At 42.9% G+C, this 21436-nt stretch overlaps 1 protein-coding gene across 1 annotated transcript in view; it reads right to left on the reverse strand.

The window, feature by feature from the left end:
- Positions 1-797: 797 nt before the first annotated feature.
- LOC119483131 (leucine-rich repeat-containing G-protein coupled receptor 5-like) overlaps positions 798-21436 on the reverse strand; it is a 47107-nt gene continuing 26468 nt past the window's right edge. Inside the window, 15 exon segments of the mRNA XM_037761208.1 lie at positions 798-1827; positions 1911-2068; positions 2447-2690; positions 3773-3853; positions 4000-4151; positions 4378-4503; positions 5796-5867; positions 7765-7836; positions 8394-8459; positions 9932-10003; positions 11283-11351; positions 15105-15176; positions 15586-15657; positions 15842-15910; positions 20130-20201. Coding sequence (XP_037617136.1) covers positions 1100-1827; positions 1911-2068; positions 2447-2690; positions 3773-3853; positions 4000-4151; positions 4378-4503; positions 5796-5867; positions 7765-7836; positions 8394-8459; positions 9932-10003; positions 11283-11351; positions 15105-15176; positions 15586-15657; positions 15842-15910; positions 20130-20201 — 2125 coding nt within the window. The 3' untranslated portion in view covers positions 798-1099.

Here is a 21436-nt window from a genome sequence, read left to right on the forward strand (position 1 = left end):
TATATCTGTGTATATCTGTGTATATCTGTGTATATCTGTGTGTATCTGTGTGTATCTGTGTATATCTGTGTATATCTGTGTATATATGTGTGTATCTGTGTATATCTGTGTGAACATGTGTATCTGTGTATATCTGTGTGTATCTGTGTGTATCTGTGTATATCTGCTCACCTGCCAAAAGTCCTGTTATAACAATTCATCAATTAGAACTTAGTATAAATCGATAATCACACGTAATTTATGTTGATTTAAATAAGTCGTTTAGCTTTGATTTGATTGGTCATCATCTGAGAGAGAGTACGGTGGCCATCTGGGACAAAAGAGACCAGAGAATAGTGGGCTCCTGTTGGGGTCGGGGTTTAAAACTGAAGTAGGCGAGATTGGAGCAAATATGATTAAAAGTTATTTTTATAAAACGGTCGCTATATCGTGACAGTAGTGCATGAAACAGGTAACCTAAAAAAATCATGTTCCTCTGTGTCCTCCGGTGCTCCTAACGGCATCTGCAAGATTTCACAGACCGGAGGAAAACAAGCAGTCAGAGCTGATCTGAGGTCTGCTGTCCAGCTGCCGTCTATGAGAGCCGGCTGTCAATCACTCAAATGTTTTCAGAATCATCTTGTAGTGCACGGTTTAGCTGTAAAATGAGCAAGTTTGTGATGCCGCCGCCATTATGAAATCTGTTGAAGGAACGCCAAGCAAAGCCAATAGGAACGCTCTCTCTCTGAAATTACCTGTGATTGGTCAAAGTCTCCCGTCACGGCTAGATGTTCTAAAGCCTGAAAATAGAGCCATGAGGAGGTGCAGAAGTTTAGTTTTCTCTCAGAACACTTGAATTACAATATGCTGAAAGGTTATTATGGGATTTTTTCCCAATGATGCCAAAAATATACTGCCTACTGCAGCTTTAAGAAGTCCTTCCTGTCCGTGTCTCCTCTAACTTCCTGTCGCCTCTCCACAGTTTCCTAAACAATAAAGGCAAAAGAAATTCCCGAAAATACTAGAAAAGGTGAGTCTCTGATTCGTCGTTTATAAATTTGGCGGGTGAGACCTTTACTGTAGTGTGTGTGTGTATGTGCGTGTGTGTGTGTGTTTCAGTCTATTGATGAGGAACAACAAACACTACTGAATGTAGCGTCTCACTCCTTCCTCTCTCCTCCTCCTCTTCCTCCTTCATGCCTCCGACGGCCACCAGCGCCTGCGTCGAGTCACACGACTGTTTCTCCGCGTCCTCGTCGTACGTTGACTCCATCATGTCCGGCCTCGACCTTCCTCCTCCTCCTCCTCCTCCTCCTCCTCCCCTGCAGAGTCTGGGTAACGCCATGGCCCCGCAGGTGCGTTTGGCCAGTGCCGCCAGCTCCTGCCGGGCAAGCGTGTTGAAGAGGATGTACAGCAGTGGGTTGACGCAGGCCGGCAGCGGCGCCACGAGCAGCAACACCCCCTTCGCCGCCTCCGGCCCGGCGGCAGAGAGGCGCAGCAGCGAGGAGAAGGAGAGGAAGGCGACGGGGAGGTAGAGGAGGCAGTCGGAGAAGAGCAGCCAGGCCACGTGTCGAGTCAACGCCGCCTCTTCTTCGGCAGCGGGCGGAGCCTTGTTGGCCCGACAGTAGAGGCGAGTGTAGGCAAGCGTCATGAGGAGGAAGCACAGCGAGTCGAGGAGCACCAGTGAGACGGAGAAGGCCAGGGCGGATGAGGAGGTGGAGGAAGGCAGTGGCAAGCAGAGGGAGGTGCTGCTGTGTCCGGCCACCAGGGGGGGCAGCGTGACGGCCAGGCCCAACAGGAAGCACAGACAGATGGCGAGACGGACGGACAGCGGCGACGACGAGCGACCTGGAGGGAGAGGAAAGGGAAATCAGACAATACTTTCCAGATGTGTGTGTGTGTTATTGTGTGTGTTTGTGTGTTTTTCTCACCGTTGTGTCCGTCAGGTTTGTCGTGGCGGCGTGCGGCAGCGGCGAGGCATCGCTCCAGAGCCGCGGCGGTGAGCAGGAAGAGGCCAGTCTGTGATGCAAACACACACAGGAAGCCGCTGAAGCGACACAGGAAGCTGCTCTCCCACCGTGCTCCGTACCTGCAACACACACACACACACACAGTCCAAGACCTTTTATTGACTTTTATTTTGAAATTCCACATTTATGTGTTTTTTTTAGGTGCTTTATGGGGAATTTTATCACAGCCTGACAAAGAGGGTCAATTATATAAATAATATAGATATATAAATATATAGAAAAGTGAAGGAGTTCTCAAGATCCCCAAAGAGTTCCAGAAGAGTTTCCCGTATCCTCAGTGTTGCTGCAAAGTCCCCACAAAACACCCAGTATTCCCAGAGTCCCCCATAACCTCTAGAGTCCCCCATAACCTCTAGAGTCCCCCATAACTTCTAAAGTCCCCCAAAACCTCTAGAGTCCCTCAGGACCTCTAGAATCCCCCTGATTCTGTTTCATACCTCCAGAAGCTGCCGAACGTCCAGGCGTCCACCGCCGCCAACCACCCGCTCCACACTCCCATCAGGCCGTTCACCAGGGCCAGTAGACCAATCAGAAGCTTGGGTGGAGTCACCGTGGCGACGGGGGAAAAGAAGACCGACAGGACGACCAGGCTGTTGCTGACCAATGAGAGCGCTGCTATGAGCCACACCCCCCCACGGATCAACCAGCTGCCGAGCAGGTAGAGGCAGGGACGGAACGGTCCTGGAGGATAAATAAAAACAAATATCAGTTTACTTAATAATCAATAAATGAATCACCAATGGATTAAAGCAGCAGCAGGCAGTATATATTTTGCATCATTGGGCAAAAATCCCATAATAACCTTTCAGCATATTGTAATTCAAGTGTTCTGAGAGATAACTAGACACTACACGCAGCATCGTAGCTGCTAAGTTAACGCCCCCGGACGGTGAACTGGGGACTCCCGTCAACCAATATCTGTTGTGCTCCTGCAGCTGGTACACCGCTGCCTGAGAGGCACAAACTTGTCGGTTAATGGTTAATAATCAGTTAACGATTGTCGGTTATCGGTTAAGAAAATCTTTCAAAATGAGCATCCCTAGTCACGACATAGCGACCGTTTTATAAAAATAACTTTTTAAAATCATATTTGCTCAAATCTCGCCTACTTCAGCTTTAATGATTTTAAAATGTCCGTGATTCATGTGCATTGTTCCGTATTCTCTTGACTGAGTCATGGTCTGTATATAAAGATGGAAGACATAAAGGGAAGCCAAAACATCTGGATTGCCCCCTGGTGGCTGGCTGCAGTATAGCTCATAAGCCCCGCCCCCTCCATGTTAGCGGATGGGACATGGGCCAAACTAAAAAGTCAAAGCACACTTTTTACATTACATACATTTTTCCCAAAGATGTTTTCTGTCATTTTAGGTAGTTCTTCTTATCACGCTGATGTTTGTTCAAGTGTTCATTTTTCTGATCAGTTTGGTTTTAATGAGTTATTTGATGCTATAAAGACGTCATGATTGACAGCTGTGAGTGTCTCTCTCTAATGAGCTGTGGTCACACTCGGCTCGTGATCGGTTTGAGCGGGTGACCTTTATACCGCGACTCCACCGCCCGATCACTACTGCTCAGACTCTGGCTCCAAATAATCTCTAAATCTCAAAATGGCAACGCCCGTATCGAGATATTTTGTGACGCGTCGTCCATCTTAAGGCTCTTAATGTTTAAACTCTAAACTCAGATTAAAACAACAGAAAGATAATTTAATATATGCATATGTAAGATGTGTTGAAGTGTACTGATAGTTGTTGTGTTACCTGGAGCCGGGCTGCAGTGGACCGACTGTTGAAGTTTAGGTTCATCTTCAAACTCCATCAGAAAATCCTCCCAGTCCTGATCTACTGAGACACACAGGAAGGAGACTTTTACTTTGAAATATCATCTTACTTCCTCTCACAGCCTCTAGTTTCACAGGCGGTATTTAGCGTAAAGCAGTTTAGTTGTAGTTCTTGTTTCAGTTGTGACGGTGAGTGTTTGGTGTCACCTTGGCTGGAGAGGACAGACGTTTCTTTCCCAATAGAGTCTGCTGCCTCCTCCCTCTCCCAGGAGGAACCTCCTCCTCCTCCTCCTCCTCCTCCTCTCCTCTCACAGGAGACGAAGGCGCAGCACTGGAAGGTGTAAGGAAGCTCCATCACCCTGAACATAAAAACAAACCCCCTTTGTTATTTACAGCGGTGGAAGAAGTACTTTTACTTGGGTAAAAGTAGTAATACCACAGTGTAGAAATACTCTGTTACAAGTAAAAGTCATTTAAAATCTAAAAAATAAAAAATAAAAAATAAAAAGGGTTGTTTTATCTATAATAATACAAGTATACAATATTAATACAATAATACAAAAATGCTTTAATGTGTTAGTTCACCTGACGCGGGGCAGGTCCTCTCGTGGTATTAACTCCGTCAGCTGAGTATTTCCAGCCAATCGAAGGTGAGTTAGACTCTGCAGTCCAATCAGAGGCAGCGACGACAGCTGATTGGACGACAGGTCGCTGCAGACAGGAACAGAAATATAATCATTTAATTACACGTTTTCTACCTGAAACTCAAACTCCACCATGTTTCCATCACTTCCCATCACAAGGACATTTACTAGAGTACTGTACTTATGAGGTACTTTACTTCTGTATTTCTATTGACTGCTTTAATGCCACCTCAGATCTCACCATGACGTCAACGTTCATACCACAATTCACATGAGATTTCCCCCAAATCCCTTTTTTTATGTGATAATTAATTTTATTTGTTTGTTTTTCTGAGGTCAGTCTAGAGCTTTTCAACTCAAACCACAGCAGCTCTGGTGCTGATGTGGTGACGTAGTCTGGTGTGTTCTGGTGCCGATGTGGTGACGTAGTCTGGTGTGATCTGGTGCCGATGTGGTGACGTAGTCTGGTGTGTTGTGGTGCAGATGTGGTGACGTAGTCTGGTTTGTTCTGGTGCGGATGTGGTGACGTAGTCTGGTGTGATCTGGTGCCGATGTGGTGACGTAGCCTGGTGTGTTGTGGTGCTGATGTGGTGACGTAGTCTGGTGTGATCTGATGCCGATGTGGTGACGTAGTCTGGTGTGTTGTGGTGCCGATGTGGTGACGTAGTCTGGTGTGATCTGGTGCTGATGTGGTGACGTAGTCTGGTGTGTTCTGGTGCTGATGTGGTGACGTAGTCTGGTGTGTTGTGGTGCCGATGTGGTGACGTAGTCTGGTTTGTTCTGGTGCTGATTTGGTGACGTAGTCTGGTGTGTTGTGGTGCCGATGTGGTGACGTAGTCTGGTTTGTTCTGGTGCCAATATGGTGACGTAGTCTGGTGTGTTCTGGTGCCGATGTGGTGATGTAGTCTGGTGTGTTCTGGTGCCGATGTGGTGACGTAGTCTGGTTTGTTCTGGTGCCGATGTGGTGACGTAGTCTGGTGTGTTCTGGTGCCGATGTGGTGACGTAGTCTGGTTTGTTCTGGTGCTGATGTGGTGACGTAGTCTAGTTTGTTCTGGTGCTGATGTGGTGACGTAGTCTGGTTTGTTCTGGTGCCGATGTGGTGACGTAGTCTGGTGTGTTTTGGTGCTGATGTGGTGACGTAGTCTGGTTAGTTCTGGTGCCGATGTGGTGACGTAGTCTGGTGTGTTGTGGTGCTGATGTGGTGACGTAGTCTGGTTTGTTCTGGTGCTGATGTGGTGACGTAGTCTGGTGTGTTCTGGTGCTGATGTGGTGACGTAGTCTGGTGTGTTCTGGTGCCGGTGTGGTGACGTAGTCTGGTGTGTTCTGGTGCCGGTGTGGTTACGTAGTCGGGTACTCACAGTTTGATGAGAGCCGGTAGAGCAGAGAAAGAGTTCAGCTTCACTGATGACAATCTGTTCCACGATAAATCACTACAGAGAAGGAGATGAGGAGAGGAGTATTTTTATGATCTTGACATTCCCCCCCCCCCCCCCCCCCCACCCTCCCGTGGCAGCGAGAGGCAGAGATGTTAACTGTATTCTCTCACCGACTCGCTGAACACAACACAAAATATGACACACCGACACAAAATCAGGCCCAGGTTGAAAAGTTCCCCTTTAACCTCCAGTAACCTCTGGGAGGTAAACCTCCGGATTAACCAACAGCCAGTCTTTGTTTCTAATCCCAGGACAAAAGAACCTGTGTGTCTAATACTCTTATTTCTATAATACCATAGTAAAACAAGACATAATGTTCATAATGTACATAACAGAGCGCTGGAAGAACTACAACAATGTATACTTTACTGTTAATGTTACTTTAATATCTAATAAAGATTTTAGTTTAAGTGGTACATATCGTCACAAAAGGTGGATTTTAGGCAGAGATGGAGAAAGTACTAGAATATTATACTCAAGCAAAAGTACTGTTATTAAAGAAGTTATACTTAAGCAAAAGTATTGTTAATAAAGAAGTTATACTCAAACAAAAGTACTGTTAATAAAGAAGTTACACTTAAGCAAAAGTACTGTTATTAGATAAGTTATACTTAAGTAAAAGTACTGTTATTAAAGAAGTTATATTCAAGAAAAAGTATTGTTATTAAATAAGTTATATTCAAGAAAAAGTACTGTTATTAAAGAAGTTATATTCAAGAAAAAGTACTGTTATTAAAGAAGTTATACTTAAGCAAAAGTACTGTTATTAGATAAGTTATACTTAAGTAAAAGTACTGTTATTAAAGAAGTTATATTCAAGAAAAAGTACTGCTATTAAATAGGTTACACTGAACAAATGTACTGCTATTAAAGAAGTTATACTCAAGCAAAAGTACTGTTATAAAATAAGTTATAATGAACAAAAGTACTGTTACTAAAGAAGTTATACTTAAGCAAAAGTACTGCTATTAAAAGAGTTATACTTAAGAAAAAGTACTGTTATAAAAGAAGTTATACTCAAGCAAAAGTGCTATTATTAAAGAGGTTATACTTAAGTAAAAGTACTGCTACTTTAATGAACTCAAGTAGAAGTAAGTACCTGTGTGAAAATGTACTCTGAGTTAATTATTCCACTGTCAAATTCTATGGTACATTTACTTAAGTACTGTACTTAAGTACAATTTTGAGGTACTTGTACTTTGCTTGGGTATTTCCATTTTCTGCTACTTTATATTTCTACTCCACTACATTTTGGAAGGAAATATTGTACTTTTTACTGCAGTACATTTACCTTTAGTTCCTTTACAGATTGAGATTATTATTAATATAAAATATAAATCAACTGATAAATGATGATGTATTATTATAGATTAATCTACCAGCAGTATATAAAGTCATTCAAATGTGCTCCACCTTCACCAGCTACAACATTAAAGTGATGAACATCAATAAATAGAATACAATAATAAAATATAGATTATTCTGCAAAAATTAGTACTTTTGTTTTTGGTACTTTAATATATTTTGATTCTTTTGTACTTTTTCTTAATAAAAGCACATAGGCGTTTGAATGCAGGACTTTTACTTGTAAAAGAGTATTTCTACAATGTGGTATTACTACCTTTACTGCAGTAAAAGGTCTGAGTACTTCCTTCTGCTCCAGTATTGTAGTATTTCTGTGTAGTACTCCTGATTGTGAGCCAGTGGATGGCCTCATACCTGTCCCAGTAACAACCAGACCACCTGGATCTGAGCCGCTCTCCATGTGGGAGTGTTTAAAGAGGGCATCTCCGGATCGCTGCTCAGGATCTCCAGCCTAATTAAACCCTGTATGTGTGTGTGTGTGTGTGTGTGTGTGTGTGTGTGTGTGTGTGTGGGTGCGTCCTCTCACAGCGAGCGCAGTGACATCAGAGCGTGGAAGGTGTTCTCCTCCAGTTCCTCGATCTCGTTATGGTGCAGATCACTGCGAACACATATATATTTCCATTACATCATGTTTATCAGTCTGCTTTACAGCACGGAGAACGGAGCGATCTGATTGGTCAAACGTGGACCACAACGGTGCTAATTATTCCCACAATGCACAGCTGGCTGTACTTTATTGGTTGCTACGGTAACGGGGTAAGAATACAGGGACTGTGGAGCAGATTAGAGGCTTCACGGGTCTGAGAACAGTAACGGAATACATGCAGCGGCGTTAGGTAATTAAAAGGTAACCGTTGTTACCGCAGCGCTGTCTCCTAAAACTTCATAAAATAATAAAAGTTTGTCTTTGACATATCACAAATATGTTTGTAATGATCGTCCGCAGAAGGCAACGTGACGTAGTACAAGGAGCGACGCCCAGAGCAGGTGATGGAGTATTTCGAGTGACTGTTAATGAACGTTACGTAGAATAATAACGAGTAGAAGAAGAGAGAAAGTCGACTACAGACTGAAAACCCTGAACCTGAACCTGTGACTGAGGAACCTGAGGTTTAGTAAGTGTCAAATCCAAAAAATTATAGAACCAAAACTCACATCTTCTGAACGCTCTCACAGCCGGAGAAGCTGGGAAGAGTCTGGATCTGATTGTAGGAGAGATCACTGCAGAGAGACAGTTTCAGATGTCATCAGTCCTACACACACTGAACCCATCACATAGCAGCACGTCAACAGGAGCTCAGCACAATATTAAATATATATATATATATATATATATATATCAGGTCAGTCGGTCCATCGCTTTGATCCAGACTGAAATAGCTATAACAATTGGATCGATTGTCATGAAATCTGTTACAGACATTCATGACCCCCAGAGGATGAGTCCTACTGACTCTCCTCTGACCTTTCCTCTAGCACCACCAGCAGGTCAAAGTTTTCACTTTCATCCTGTGAAATATCGAACTCTTTTTATACACATTCATGGTACCTGGATAATGTTTCCTACTGACTTCCTTTAGCTCCAAATGAGGTTGATATTTATGGTTTTGAGTGAAATATCTCAACAACTGTTGGATGGATCGTGATGAAATGTGGTTCATCATTAAAGGGACTGTTTGTAAGAATCAGAAATGTCTTGTTAACAGCGACACCTGTGGTCGTTAAGTCAACGAAAGTCAGCGTCCTGTTGCTCGCGCTTGTGCTCGCTCTACATAGATATGAACGAGCATCACGCAACACACGTCAGCTAAAAGCACAATATCACTCTATATTTCAGCTGCTTGGCAGTAATGTTAGCTGACCAGACGAAGGTCTCTCCATGAATCAATGCTGATCCTAGTGTTGGCTTTTCCTGTCTCAGCCTGCCGACCGCGGCCGGAGGAACAGGGGAGACACCAGAGTTTTGGTCGGAGACGATAACGTTTCTCTCTGCGGAGCCCCGTCACTTCACAAGACACGGGAACCCTCTGTCGGTCTGGAGGAGCTGCAGCAGTTATTTCTGCACAAACGTCCACTGTACATTCACTAGATATTCTCAGAGCTAAACTAACTCTTCTGCAGTGTGCAGTGTGCACACATGCACGTGAGAGTGGAGCGAAAGAGTGAGAACGAGTGCGGTGTGAGAGTGAAGGCAGGCAGGCAGAGGAGCAGAGTACAGCAGAGACTCCGATCCTGGAGACCAAAGTTACGGTCTCCCCCGCGTCCTCCGACCGCGGCCAACACTGTTTAACAGACGGGCTTCACTAGATACAACCAAGAGGTTTTGGTGCTTCCGTGTAGTTTGTGTTGGAGTCTGAGTCTGAACAGCATAGCCACACGCGAGCACACATGAGACACCGACCAGCAATGATTTATACGTGTAAGAAGTTACAAACAGTCCCTTTAAACTACCAGAGGGCTCGCCAAGATAATTTTTCCTGGGATGACCATGAATGCTGACCGGGCGGTCTCATCTGGCTGACAAGTTCTCACAGCTCAGAAAACGTTTGAAAATTTCTCATCTGAGAACAAATCCAAACTAGATTTGGTGACATAATAACAGCTGTACGATGAGAATGATGGTTTACACCTCCAGCGTGTTTCTTTACTTCTTCTTTACTGTTTATAATCAGTGTCTATAGACGTGAACTCACAGCAGCTGAAGGTTTGGAAGCTGTTCACACACTGAACCAGGTAGAGACGTGATCCGAGCTCCTGTGATAGTCCTACACACACACACACACACAAAAAAAGAAACATGTGTTAATATGTAGGTCAGAGGTCACGGTCTGCTCAAGGGCACTGGGGCCTCGATGAACCTCGATCCTCCTGCACTATGAGGGTCCAACACAGAACATTATGGTGTGTTCAGGTGCAGCAAAGGTGTAATACATATTGCTATTGGTGCATTCAAAAATAGTTAAAAAGCATTGTGGTGTGTTTAGATGCATCACTATTATACTATGTTGTATTATGGTGCATTCAGAAACATGTAAAAAGCGCCATGGTGTGTTCAGGTGCATCACAATTGTACTACTGTAGGGTGTACTATGGTGCATTCAGGAACATTTAAAAAGCATTATGGTGTGCATCAAATGTGTAATACATAGCACTATGGTGTATTAGATAGTACTATGGTGCGTTCAGAGAGCATTATGGTGTGTTCAAGCACATTTAAGGTGTATTAGGTTATACTATGGTCTGGGACACTGAAAATGTATGCAGATATGACTGGGTAAATTATGGTGTGTTAAGGAGCATTTAAGAAGCATTATGTTGTGTTCAGGAGCATCAAAAGTTATATTTTTTTGGACTATGGTGTGTTCAGGAATCATAACAAATATCTGATGATGTGTTCAGGTGACTTCTGGTGCGTTTGAAAAGTATTATGGTGTGTTCAAGTGCATCGAAGGTGAATTACATTGTACTGTGGTGTGTTCAGGTGCATTCACGCTATAATATGATGTGTTTAGGAGCATTTCAGATGCATCGTGGTGTGTTTATGTGAATCAAACAACTATGGTGTGTTCAGGTGATTTTAAGGAGTATTGTGATGTCTTCAGGTGTATTTAAGGTGTATTAAAAAATTAAATAAGAAATTATGAAATGCTTTTTGTTAGTAGTCTAAAACATACCTATATTTATTAAAGATTTAAGGTGCAGTTATGCTACAATTTAGCTACATTTCTGGGAGGGATCATTTAAAAGCAGAGAGCTGAAGAATGTGCGATGGTTTTTATTTCCACCTACTGGTTCAGAGTTACTGTTAAACACACACACTGCTTTGAGGGACGGCGTTTAAACGGAAAAATACGAGAAAATAAACATGTTGAACGTGTTTATTATGACGTGTAAATCTGGGCCACAACAAGGAGAAAGTTACAGTCTGTCAGACAGAATAATAACTGCTGCAGCGTGTTAATAACACACACTGATGTCGGCTACAAAAGCAAACACACCTCGATATGGTGTGTGTGTGTGTGTGTGTGTGTTTGTGTGTCTTACAGGCTCTCCAGGCTGTTGGTTCCCGTCAGATCAGGAAACTCGGTGAGATCTGCTGCTCCGTTCAGAGAGCTGAGAAACACACAGAGAGAGTTTGTTTCAATATTTATGTCGAGGAAATACAGAAAAATATTGTCTCTTTCATTTGGTTTATGTTTCTATTCTTTGTGTAATTAATTAGTGTCTGATTTACTGAATCAGCTTCTGGTTTCATTTCAGGATCTATTCGCCATCTTTTCTGTGGACGTCCAGTCAGTGATGATGGTAAATGTAGTCCATGGAAGCAATAAATTCCTCAATGCTGCTATATTGACCCAGAAAGCATGACTGTTGGCACGTGCTCGTGGAGCCGTGCCAACAGTGCCTACATGTACCAGGATGCATTGCGTGCGAGCTTCTGGCGCCCAGATGATCCCCGCTGTCCGCATGACTAACGCAGCCTCAGTTGCCTTTGTCATGGTTGACAGGAGGAATAAAGTTTGCTCTTCTGATTCGGACTACGGAGCCTCCGTGTTGTTGTTTTATAAATATAGACGCCACTCGCAATTATTAACTTTTTCTGCGGCTGGGAGGTGTATTCCAGCCCAGTCGCACAGCAGTTCGTCGTCGTCGTTCATACATTTGTAGGAAAAAGCACAAAAAATACGATGTTGAAAGTCGTGCTGAGCGTCACGAGTTTGTGTCCATGTACATGAATCAAATAGATTCAATTTTGTGATGATTGGCTGTGGGTCCTCTCTGGCTGCATGTATCCTCGTCTATAACATCCTCTGCACTCATATTCTGGGACACCATTTTTGCAGTTTGCAATAGAAGCGAAGAGAACAAGGAAGTTCCATTTTTGAGCGTCATCTAGAGCAGGGGTTCTCAACCTTTTGCAACTGAAGGCCCACTTGTGATTGTCAAAACATTTCCGAGGACCACCTTCCCAAATAAATGAGTAAAAAACCTAACATGTTTATACAACAAATAATAAACTGGGATGTAGATATGTGTTATGCCACTGTCAGCTGTAATGACCAAAATACATATTCTGCTTACCCTCAGTGAGACACTTGGGCTTGCCTCTGGGAAATAATGAGATCAAGTCGTGGTGGGATGGGTGAGAGGCTGACACGCAGAGTAGCATTCAAAGTTGCTTTCAGTTTGTTCCTTGCCTTTGATTTTGTGACAGTCACAATGGAAAACCCTGACTCACATAAATAGGTGGTGGTGAAAGGCAACAGAAATTTGATTGCCCGTTTTGACAGAGAGGGATATTGACTGGCAGCCAGTATCCAGAATGAAGCAAGGTCTACTTGTGTGAGCTGAAGCTTCAGGCTGCTGTCTGCTGATAGTTCCATCAGTTCATTTTCCAACACAGTGGAGAGAGCTATGTCTTCTGAAGCAGGATCCACAGAGAAAGGGTCCAAAATCCAAAGGTTTCCATCTCGTGCATCTTCTGGGAAGTAGTCTGTAAACTTTCCTGACAACTGAGTCAAATGCTGGGTTATAACACTGGATATGTTGACATGAGGAGTGGCTTCCAAAGTTTCACTTAGGAGTGAAAACACGTCAAATCGTCCCTCCTTGACTCTTCTGTTCCACAGAATAAGTTTTTTCTTGAAGCCCTCAATTTTGTCTGAAACCAAAAACACTGTGCTGTTTCTGCTTTGCATTGATATATTGAGCTGATTTAACTGGTCAAATATATCTGATAAGTAGGCCAGTTTTGCACAAAAGTTACCATCAGTGTAATGCTCAGCAAGAGGGGAGTGCTGCTCTTCCAGAAATGTGTGCACTTCTTCTCTCAGTTCAAAAAGGCGATTAAGCACATGTCCCCTTGAAAGCCACCTTACTTCACTGTGGTACAACAGCTGCAAATGATCTGCATCAAGTCTTTCACACAAAGCAGCAAAACACCTTGAGTTGAGTGCATTTTTCTTAATATAGTTAACAGTTTTCACAGCCACGTTCATGACTTCATACAGTTCTGGTGACATCTGCTTTGTAGCTAGACTTTCCCGATGTAAGAAACAGTGCGTCCACTTGGCATCTGGCGCCCTCTCCTGGATCTGTTTGACAACACCACGATGTCTTCCCGTCATTGATGCAGCGCCGTCTGTGCAAACACCTGTACAGTATTTCCAATCAAGACCTTTTTCGGTGAAGTAATCATCAAGGCAGCGCATTACATTATCTGCCGTTGTTCTTGTTGGAAGCTCCTTGCAAAACAATAGATCCTCGTGAAGATTACTGTCCTTGCAGTATCTTACAAAAACTAACAATAAAGCGGCATTGCTAACGTCAGTCGACTCGTGCAGCTGTATGGCAAAGTATGGGCTTGCCTTTATTCCTTCCAGAAGTTGGCATTCGATATCATCACTCATGTCAATAATTCTTCTGTTCACGGTGTCATTGGAGAGGGGTATTGACTGCATTTTGGTTGCAGCGGCTTCCCCCAGTAACTCTCGGCACATATCCACAGCGCTTGGCAAAATAAGCTCCTCTGCAATCGTAAAGGGTTTCTTGCTACGAGCTACACGAGCAGCAACCATGTAGCTAGCTTTCAAAGTGGCTTTTGACTGAGTTGTTAATGTTGTGATGACTTTCTGTTGTGCCTGAAGCCCGTCCCTTTTCCTTAGGAAATATTCTTTTGGCTTCTCGACACATCCTGGGTGCTTTGTGTTTAAGTGTCTCTGGAGCTTCGATGGTTTTAGCGCCTCATTTGACAAGATTTCAACACATTGTGCCTTGGGCTCAGCATCACTGCCTGCCATTACGAATCCAAACTTAATGTATTCAGGGTCATATTTCCTCACCACACGCTTCAGAGCTTTTACTGGCGCAGGGTTGTCTCCCACATCACTTTTTCGCTTTAAAAACCGATCCATTTTGTGTCACTGCATCCGAGAACGTTAGCTAGCTAACAGTGGCAAACACGTTTGTCTCTACCTGATGATGTTTGGTGTTTTTACACGAGGCCTATTGAAGGAGGTTGGGTCACACTTAATCAACGCGCCTTCGGGGTACCGCACATGCGCAGTAATATCTGCTCTGCACTCGCCGAAATTGAGCCGATCGCAACGCACGACCGCAGCTCCAGTTACACTGCGCATGTGTTATACCCAATACAAGACCCGTGTCCGCCCGTGTCTCAGCCTCCTTCAATAGGCTTTGGTTTTACGGCAGCTGGCATCTTACCTCCTTTAGGTTTTACCTGTTCACTTTGCTAAGTAATAATAAAAAAATAATCTAGTACCACTGCCTCCGCGGCACACTAGATGGCGCTCTGCGGCCCACCGGTGGGTATATAAAGAAGGTATATCGCCCAAAGTAGTGAAAGTTCGTTCCATTGCAACGTCAGCGTCCAGCTACAGAGCTACGCTTCCGCCATTTTGGACTGAAAAGACGCAAGGAAAACGTCCGCCTAAAAAGTGCCATACAAAAGTAAAACTAAATTATCTCTATTCTATTGTCATATTCTACAGAAATGGCCTGTGTTGAACAATAACATATTTTCATATATTATAAATATAATAAGCGTTTTCAGTCCAAAATGGCGGCGTTTCGTCTATTTGCTTCTATATTCTATGGCTCGGCGCCCGCTGGCTACCCAGAAGGGGAAACTAGAAATCCAAGCTGACATCTACTACATCACTGTCCCGTCAGATGACGGCGCTGGATGCAGGAAGAACAACAGGTTTTGCAGCTTTCTGGGTCGATAAATCAGCACTGAGGAGTTTCCTGCTGCAATCCACTACATTCACCATCAACACTGACTGGACATCCACATAAAAAGAGGGTAATATCCCCTTTAATCAGAGTGTTTTGTGTGTTTCTCACAGCGTGCGTAACTCCGGTAGGTTCTGGAAGGCCGATCGTCCGACAGACTGGATCGGGTTGTCGTAGAAAAATCTAGAAAACACAAACAGACACAAACAGCTTCATCGTCTCATCACACTTAATGCAACAACATCTGGCGACACACTAAAAGAAGAGAGCAAAATAAAACAGAAGCACCATTAAACACGAAGGTTAAATCTTGACCTTGAAATAATAGTCTGACCAAAAACATTCCAACTCAAGGTCAGGCTTTTTCCTGAACTTTCAACCGTGTCGCACAGTCTTCATCAGCTCATTGTGGAGATCTGTTGACACTGTAATGATGTCATCCAGAGCACTTTTAGGATACTTTTAGCAGTTTAACTTTAAACCCAACACGGACAAGAAGTTCAATTCAGCTGAAAGCAACGCAAAAAGCTAGTAAGTAGGCCTTGAGTTGGGATTGTCAGACATGTATCTGAGATGAGTCGGTGGTACGTACATGGTGATCAGGGAGGGGTTCCCAGTGAAGGCGTGCTCCGGGATGGACTGGATGTTGTTGCTATGGAAACCACTAAACAGGAAACAGAACAGAGATTAGTTTTCTTCCTTCCCCCCTTCCTTCCTTCCTTCCTTCTTTTTAAAGTAATGATGATCTAATGATATCATTTTTCTGCCATTTTTCTGCATTGAGTACTTTTACTTTTAATACTTTAAGTACATTTTCAGACTTGACTTGACAAATACTTGAGACTCACAGTTCCTTCAGGTGACTGAGTGAGCGGATGGCCGTCGGAAACTCCACCAGACTGTTGTAGTTCAAATCCCTGAGAAAAAGAGACAGAGTGAGACCTCTCTATAACACACATAATGTACACACACAGACAGACTCGGAACACTGGATCCAGACTGGGATACTACATCAGATATGTTAAATCTATACTGCAAAATCTAAACATGGAATGTCAGGTTGATATTGAGTATGTGCAGCCTGGAATTGTCAGCTCTAGACTGGGAAAACCAACTCTAAACTGGGAACGTTTTAGCTCTAGACTGCTAATACTAACTATATCTGGGAATTGTTACACCTAGACTGGGAAAACCAACTCCAAACTGGGAATGGTCGTCTCTAGACTAGTAATACAGCTATATATTGGGATCGTTGCTGTATACTGGGAATGATAGCTCAATGTTAGCTCCATAATAGAAAGGCCATCTCTACAATGCTGTGGCCACGTCAGCTCTAGACATTAAGTACAAAATATGTACTGGGAATGGTCAGCTCTATACTGGGAAAAACAACTCTTAACTGGGAATGTTTTAGCTCTAGACTGCTAATACTAACTCTATACTGGGAATTGTCACATTTAGGCCGGGAAAACCAACTCCAAACTGGGAATGGTCATCTCTAGACTGGTACTACAGCTATAATGTCAGCTGTATACTGGGAATGATAGCTCAATGTTCACTCTATAATAGAAAGACCATCTCTACGATGCTGTTGGAACGTCATCTCCAGACTGGGAATGACAGCTCTATGATAGCTCTATAATAGAAAGATCATCTCTACGATGCTGTGGGAACGTCAGCTCTAGACTGGGAATGATAGCTCTATAGCTCTATAATAGAAAGATCATCTCTACAATGCTGTGGGAATGTCAGCTGTATACTGGGAATGATAGCTCAATGTCAGCTATATAATGGAAAGATCATCTCTACGATGCTGTGGAAATGTCAGCTGTATACTGGGAATGATAGCTCAATGTCAGCTCTATAATAGAAAGACCATTTCTACGATGCTGTGGGAATGTCAGCTTCAGACTGGGAAAGTGCTTCATGTAAATGTTTGTGTTTCAAGCTCGATGTTTAGCTTAATCCTTTTTTCCGTCTGTGAAGTTTATTAAAGAAACATTTAACTGTGCCTCGCTCGTTTCTTTCATCGCCAGTAGAGACTAGAGCATTCTCCCAGTCTACACATGGATTCAATTAGGTCCTCCATCCATCTCTGGGATGCAGGTGGCTATTACACACACATACACACACACATATACACACAGTGTGGAATGAAGCTGCCACATTGAGAAAATACCATTAAATTGAAATTGCTTCAGTCTGGTCCAGAGTGTGTGAGTCCATGTGTGTGTGTCCAGAAGACGGTCTGGAACAACAATAGCTGCTACGCTCTCTGCCAAACTAGTATTGATGGAATTTAGAGGTTTATGACTGGATGAGAGCGGGATAATAGGTTTTTGATTTAGTCAGTTTAAGGGCTCATGGGAGATCCAGAGGGTTTATGGGAAATCTTAATTATCGTAATGTCATGCTGTAAATTGTGCGTGCTGATTAGGTTCAATAGGTTATGTTAGTGGTGGAGGAACATCGGGAGTCCAGCAGGAACACTTCTCCCATAGACACTGTCAGGTGACTGGGAAAACCAACTTTCAACTGGGAATGGTCAGCTCTAGACTGGGAAACCAACCCTAAACTGGGAACGTTTTAGCTTGAATCTGCTAATATTAACTCTGTACTGGGAACTGTCACCATTAGACTGGGAATACCAGATATTTACAGGGAATTATCAGCTCTAGACTGGGAAAACCAACTCTAAACTGGGATTGTTTTAGCTTGAATCTGCTAATACTAACTTTGTACTGGGAACTGTCACAATTAGACTGGGAATACCAGATGTTTACAAAGAATTGTCAGCTCTAGACTGGGAAAACCAACCCTTAACTGGGAACGATTTCGCTTTAGTCCGCTAATACTGACTCTATGCTGGGAATTGTCACATTTAGACAGGTAATGTCAGCTCTATACTTGGAATACCATACTGGGAATGATAGCTTAATGTCAGCTCTATAATGGAAAGGCCATATCTACAGTGCTGTGGGAATGTCAGCTCTAGACTGGGAAAACCAACCCTAACCTGGGAACGTTTTAGCTCTAGACTGCTAATACTAACTATATACTGGAAATTGTCACATCTAGACTGGGAATATCAGCTCAATACAGGTAATGTTTGGCTCTAGGTCAGGTAATGTCAGCTCTACACTTGGAATACCATCTCTAGTAATAAAGCAATATATTGGGAATGTCAGCTGCATACTTGGAATGTTAGCTCTATAATGGAAAGGCCAGCTCTACAATGCTGTGGGAATGGTCAGCTCTAGACTGGAAATGTCAGCTCTAGACTGGGTAAACGAACTGTAACATGGGAACGTTTTAGCTCTAGACTGCTGATACTAACTTTATACTGGGAAAACCAATTCTAAAATGGGATTGTTTTAGCTTTAGATTGCTAATACTAACTATATACTGGGAATTGTCACATCTAGACTGGGAATACCAGATATATACAGGGAATGGTCAGCTCTAGACTGGAAAAAACAACTCTGAAATGGCATTGTTTTAGCTCCAGACTGCCAATGATTCTCTGCCAGGTGCGCAGGTAGTAGTTAGTCGGTAAAATGAAAGCATATAAACGTAGTTCCCAGTGTGTTGAATTATTCCTACAATGCTGTTTAAGGATTTGTCTTGATTGACAGGTGTCCCAGTCTTTCCCACTCAGTTCTGGTGGTTTTTGGAGGCTCATGCTGGCCACAGACAGCTTCAAGGTATTTTTATGGTTTCATCTGATGTTTTGAAAGCTGGATTTTGGGATTTCTGCTCACCACTATTTTCGTCACTTACGGGAACGGGAAAATCCTAAATTGGTCAATAGGGACGTTGTTTAGGTGAAGCCGAGGTGGGCAAGAGAAGTAAAACCACCACAGCTGAACTGGACCCTGACGTTCCTCTAAAACCTGGGTGTGTTTTCCTTTAAGACTGAACCCAGCTTGTTGAATTAATTTATTTTTTTTGTTTTCATTTCCGTTTTCTTCCTCTCTCTCTGTTTGTGTGTGTAGTTTCAGAAGAACGTGGGTCTCTGCTGTGGTTTATTATTGCTGATCCTACAGGTACACACACAAACACATGCTGCCCATGAATAGTAATTATGATTAGCATACAGCCAGGGCCACACACGTATATATACAGAAGGATTTCCAAATGAAGGCGGCGTGTGTTTGTGTGTTTAAACCTGCTTCTCTGGTTGACTGACAAAACAGAAACATTTCTATATACACACACACATTCCTCAGATTACACACACACACACACACCAACGTAAACACACACAAGTTAATCTGCCTCGACTCCAGCTAATATCCAGAAATACTCACTAAAAACACAGGTCACATGCTAACAGCTAGTGGCAGAAATAACAGCCGCTACATTTGAAAATTCACGACACTCTTACAGTGAGATATGCAGTGTTGCAGTGAGTTTCTGATCACCTCAAAGCCACCCGATTTGACCGTCAAAAGGCCAATAAAAAGGCGTTATCGGTGGCTTTTATACTTTCTTTCAGTGATCTACCATGTGAATAGAAGATAAAACCTAATACTGGGTGTAGTAGGCCCCTACTGACCCACATCTATGGTACTTATAGTCACCAATAACGCCCATTTAATGGCCTGACAACAGGCTTTTTGTTATTTTATTTGTTAAGGTTTAGGTTGTTGTAGTAATTTTTTAAGGAAACAATAAAAAGCATGATTTAAATAAAAGAATTAATGTCAGGTGTTCTGTAGCCAAGCTAAATAGTCCCATATTATACTTTTTCTGCATTTTGTCACTTTTTGTACATAAATAAATTGGTAACTCTTCTAGTTTTATATCAGTCTGCTGGGATTTTTTCTTATGATATCTTTGTCACAACAACCAGGATGGATTGGTGACTAGGATTTATCTCTGTGCTGTAGATGAAACTGATGTTGAGCTCTTATGTGACTGCAGGGAAGAATAAAAATAAGATTTCCCAAAAATTTTGGAGCGTTGTTTGAATAAATCCTGTTAAGTGTCCTCTACAAATGTATAAATTAAACCTCTCTGTCATCTCCGAACCCCTCACCCTGACCCCAACTCAACCCTGACTTCTCCAACTCCTCCCCAAAACACACACACACACACACACACACACACACGCACACACAGAGAGAAACTCACAGCGTCTCCAAACTGTGGAGTCCGTGGAAGCAGTTCGTTCCCATGGAAACGATCCTATTGTTGTTGAGATGCCTATGGAGAGAGAGACTGATGGACTAATGAAGCAGACAAAGAGTGTGTGTGTGCGTGTGTGTGTGTGTATGTGTGTCTTTTTAAAAGGGGCCCCGGGGCCTCTCAAGAAGGTTTTTTTCTTTTGGTAATTTCATGCAAATTAGCTTCAAGCGGATTGGACAAAAGAAATGACAGCAGACTTCAATGCTGCCGCGCTGAATGCCATCACACACACACACACACACACACGCACACACACACACACACACACACACACACACACACACACACACACACACACACACACACACACACACACACAGAGTTTTGCATGTTATTAAGGAGCTATTACGGACAGGACAGTCAGAGACAGTCAGAGACAGTCAGGTTAAACTTAATGCAGCCACATCTCCTAGCAGCAGTCTGCACACACACACACACACACACACAGACACACACACACACACAGACACAGCAAAAACAAAAATATGACCAACAACGTGGTTCTGTAGCATAAACACATGTTCAGATATTCTAGTTAATGCAGATGTTCTGAATTTATTTGACCTTAACCCAGTTTCGGTTCAGTTGATTTGAACACATTTAATATAATTCAAAGCGTATCAACTAACTAACCTAATAACTATCGCTAAATAACTGACTAATTAACTGAATTAACTAACTTACTGACTGAATTAACTAACCAACTGACCAGTCAACTTCTGAGCTAACCAACTGACTAATCTACTGACTAACCTTACTACTTACTACTAACCTACTGACTAATCTACTGGCTAACCTTACTACTTACTACTAACTAACTGACTAACCTACTGACTAACCTACTGACTAACCTTACTACTTACTACTAACCTACTGGCTAATCTACTGACTAACCTTACTACTTACTACTAACTAACTGACTAACCTACTGGCTAACTCACTTGTAAACCAAATAGCTAACCAACTGACTGACATTGGACTTTGCTGACTTACTTACTGACTAACCCCTGTGGCTAACTACTAACTAGCTGACTAAACTACTCGCTAACTTACTACTAACCAATTGACCTTCATAACTAACTTACTTGTAAACCTAGCTAACCAACTGCCTAACATACTAGCTAACGTACTTGCTAACTAACCAACTAACTGACTAACCAACATAGCTCATGTTAACTTACTGGCTAAGTGATTAACTCACTAGCTCCTTTACAGGCTAAACAACTGGCTAACCTGCTAGCTGACTTATTACT

Source organism: Sebastes umbrosus, chromosome 23, assembly GCF_015220745.1.
Source record: "Sebastes umbrosus isolate fSebUmb1 chromosome 23, fSebUmb1.pri, whole genome shotgun sequence".
NCBI classification, from domain to species: domain Eukaryota; kingdom Metazoa; phylum Chordata; class Actinopteri; order Perciformes; family Sebastidae; genus Sebastes; species Sebastes umbrosus.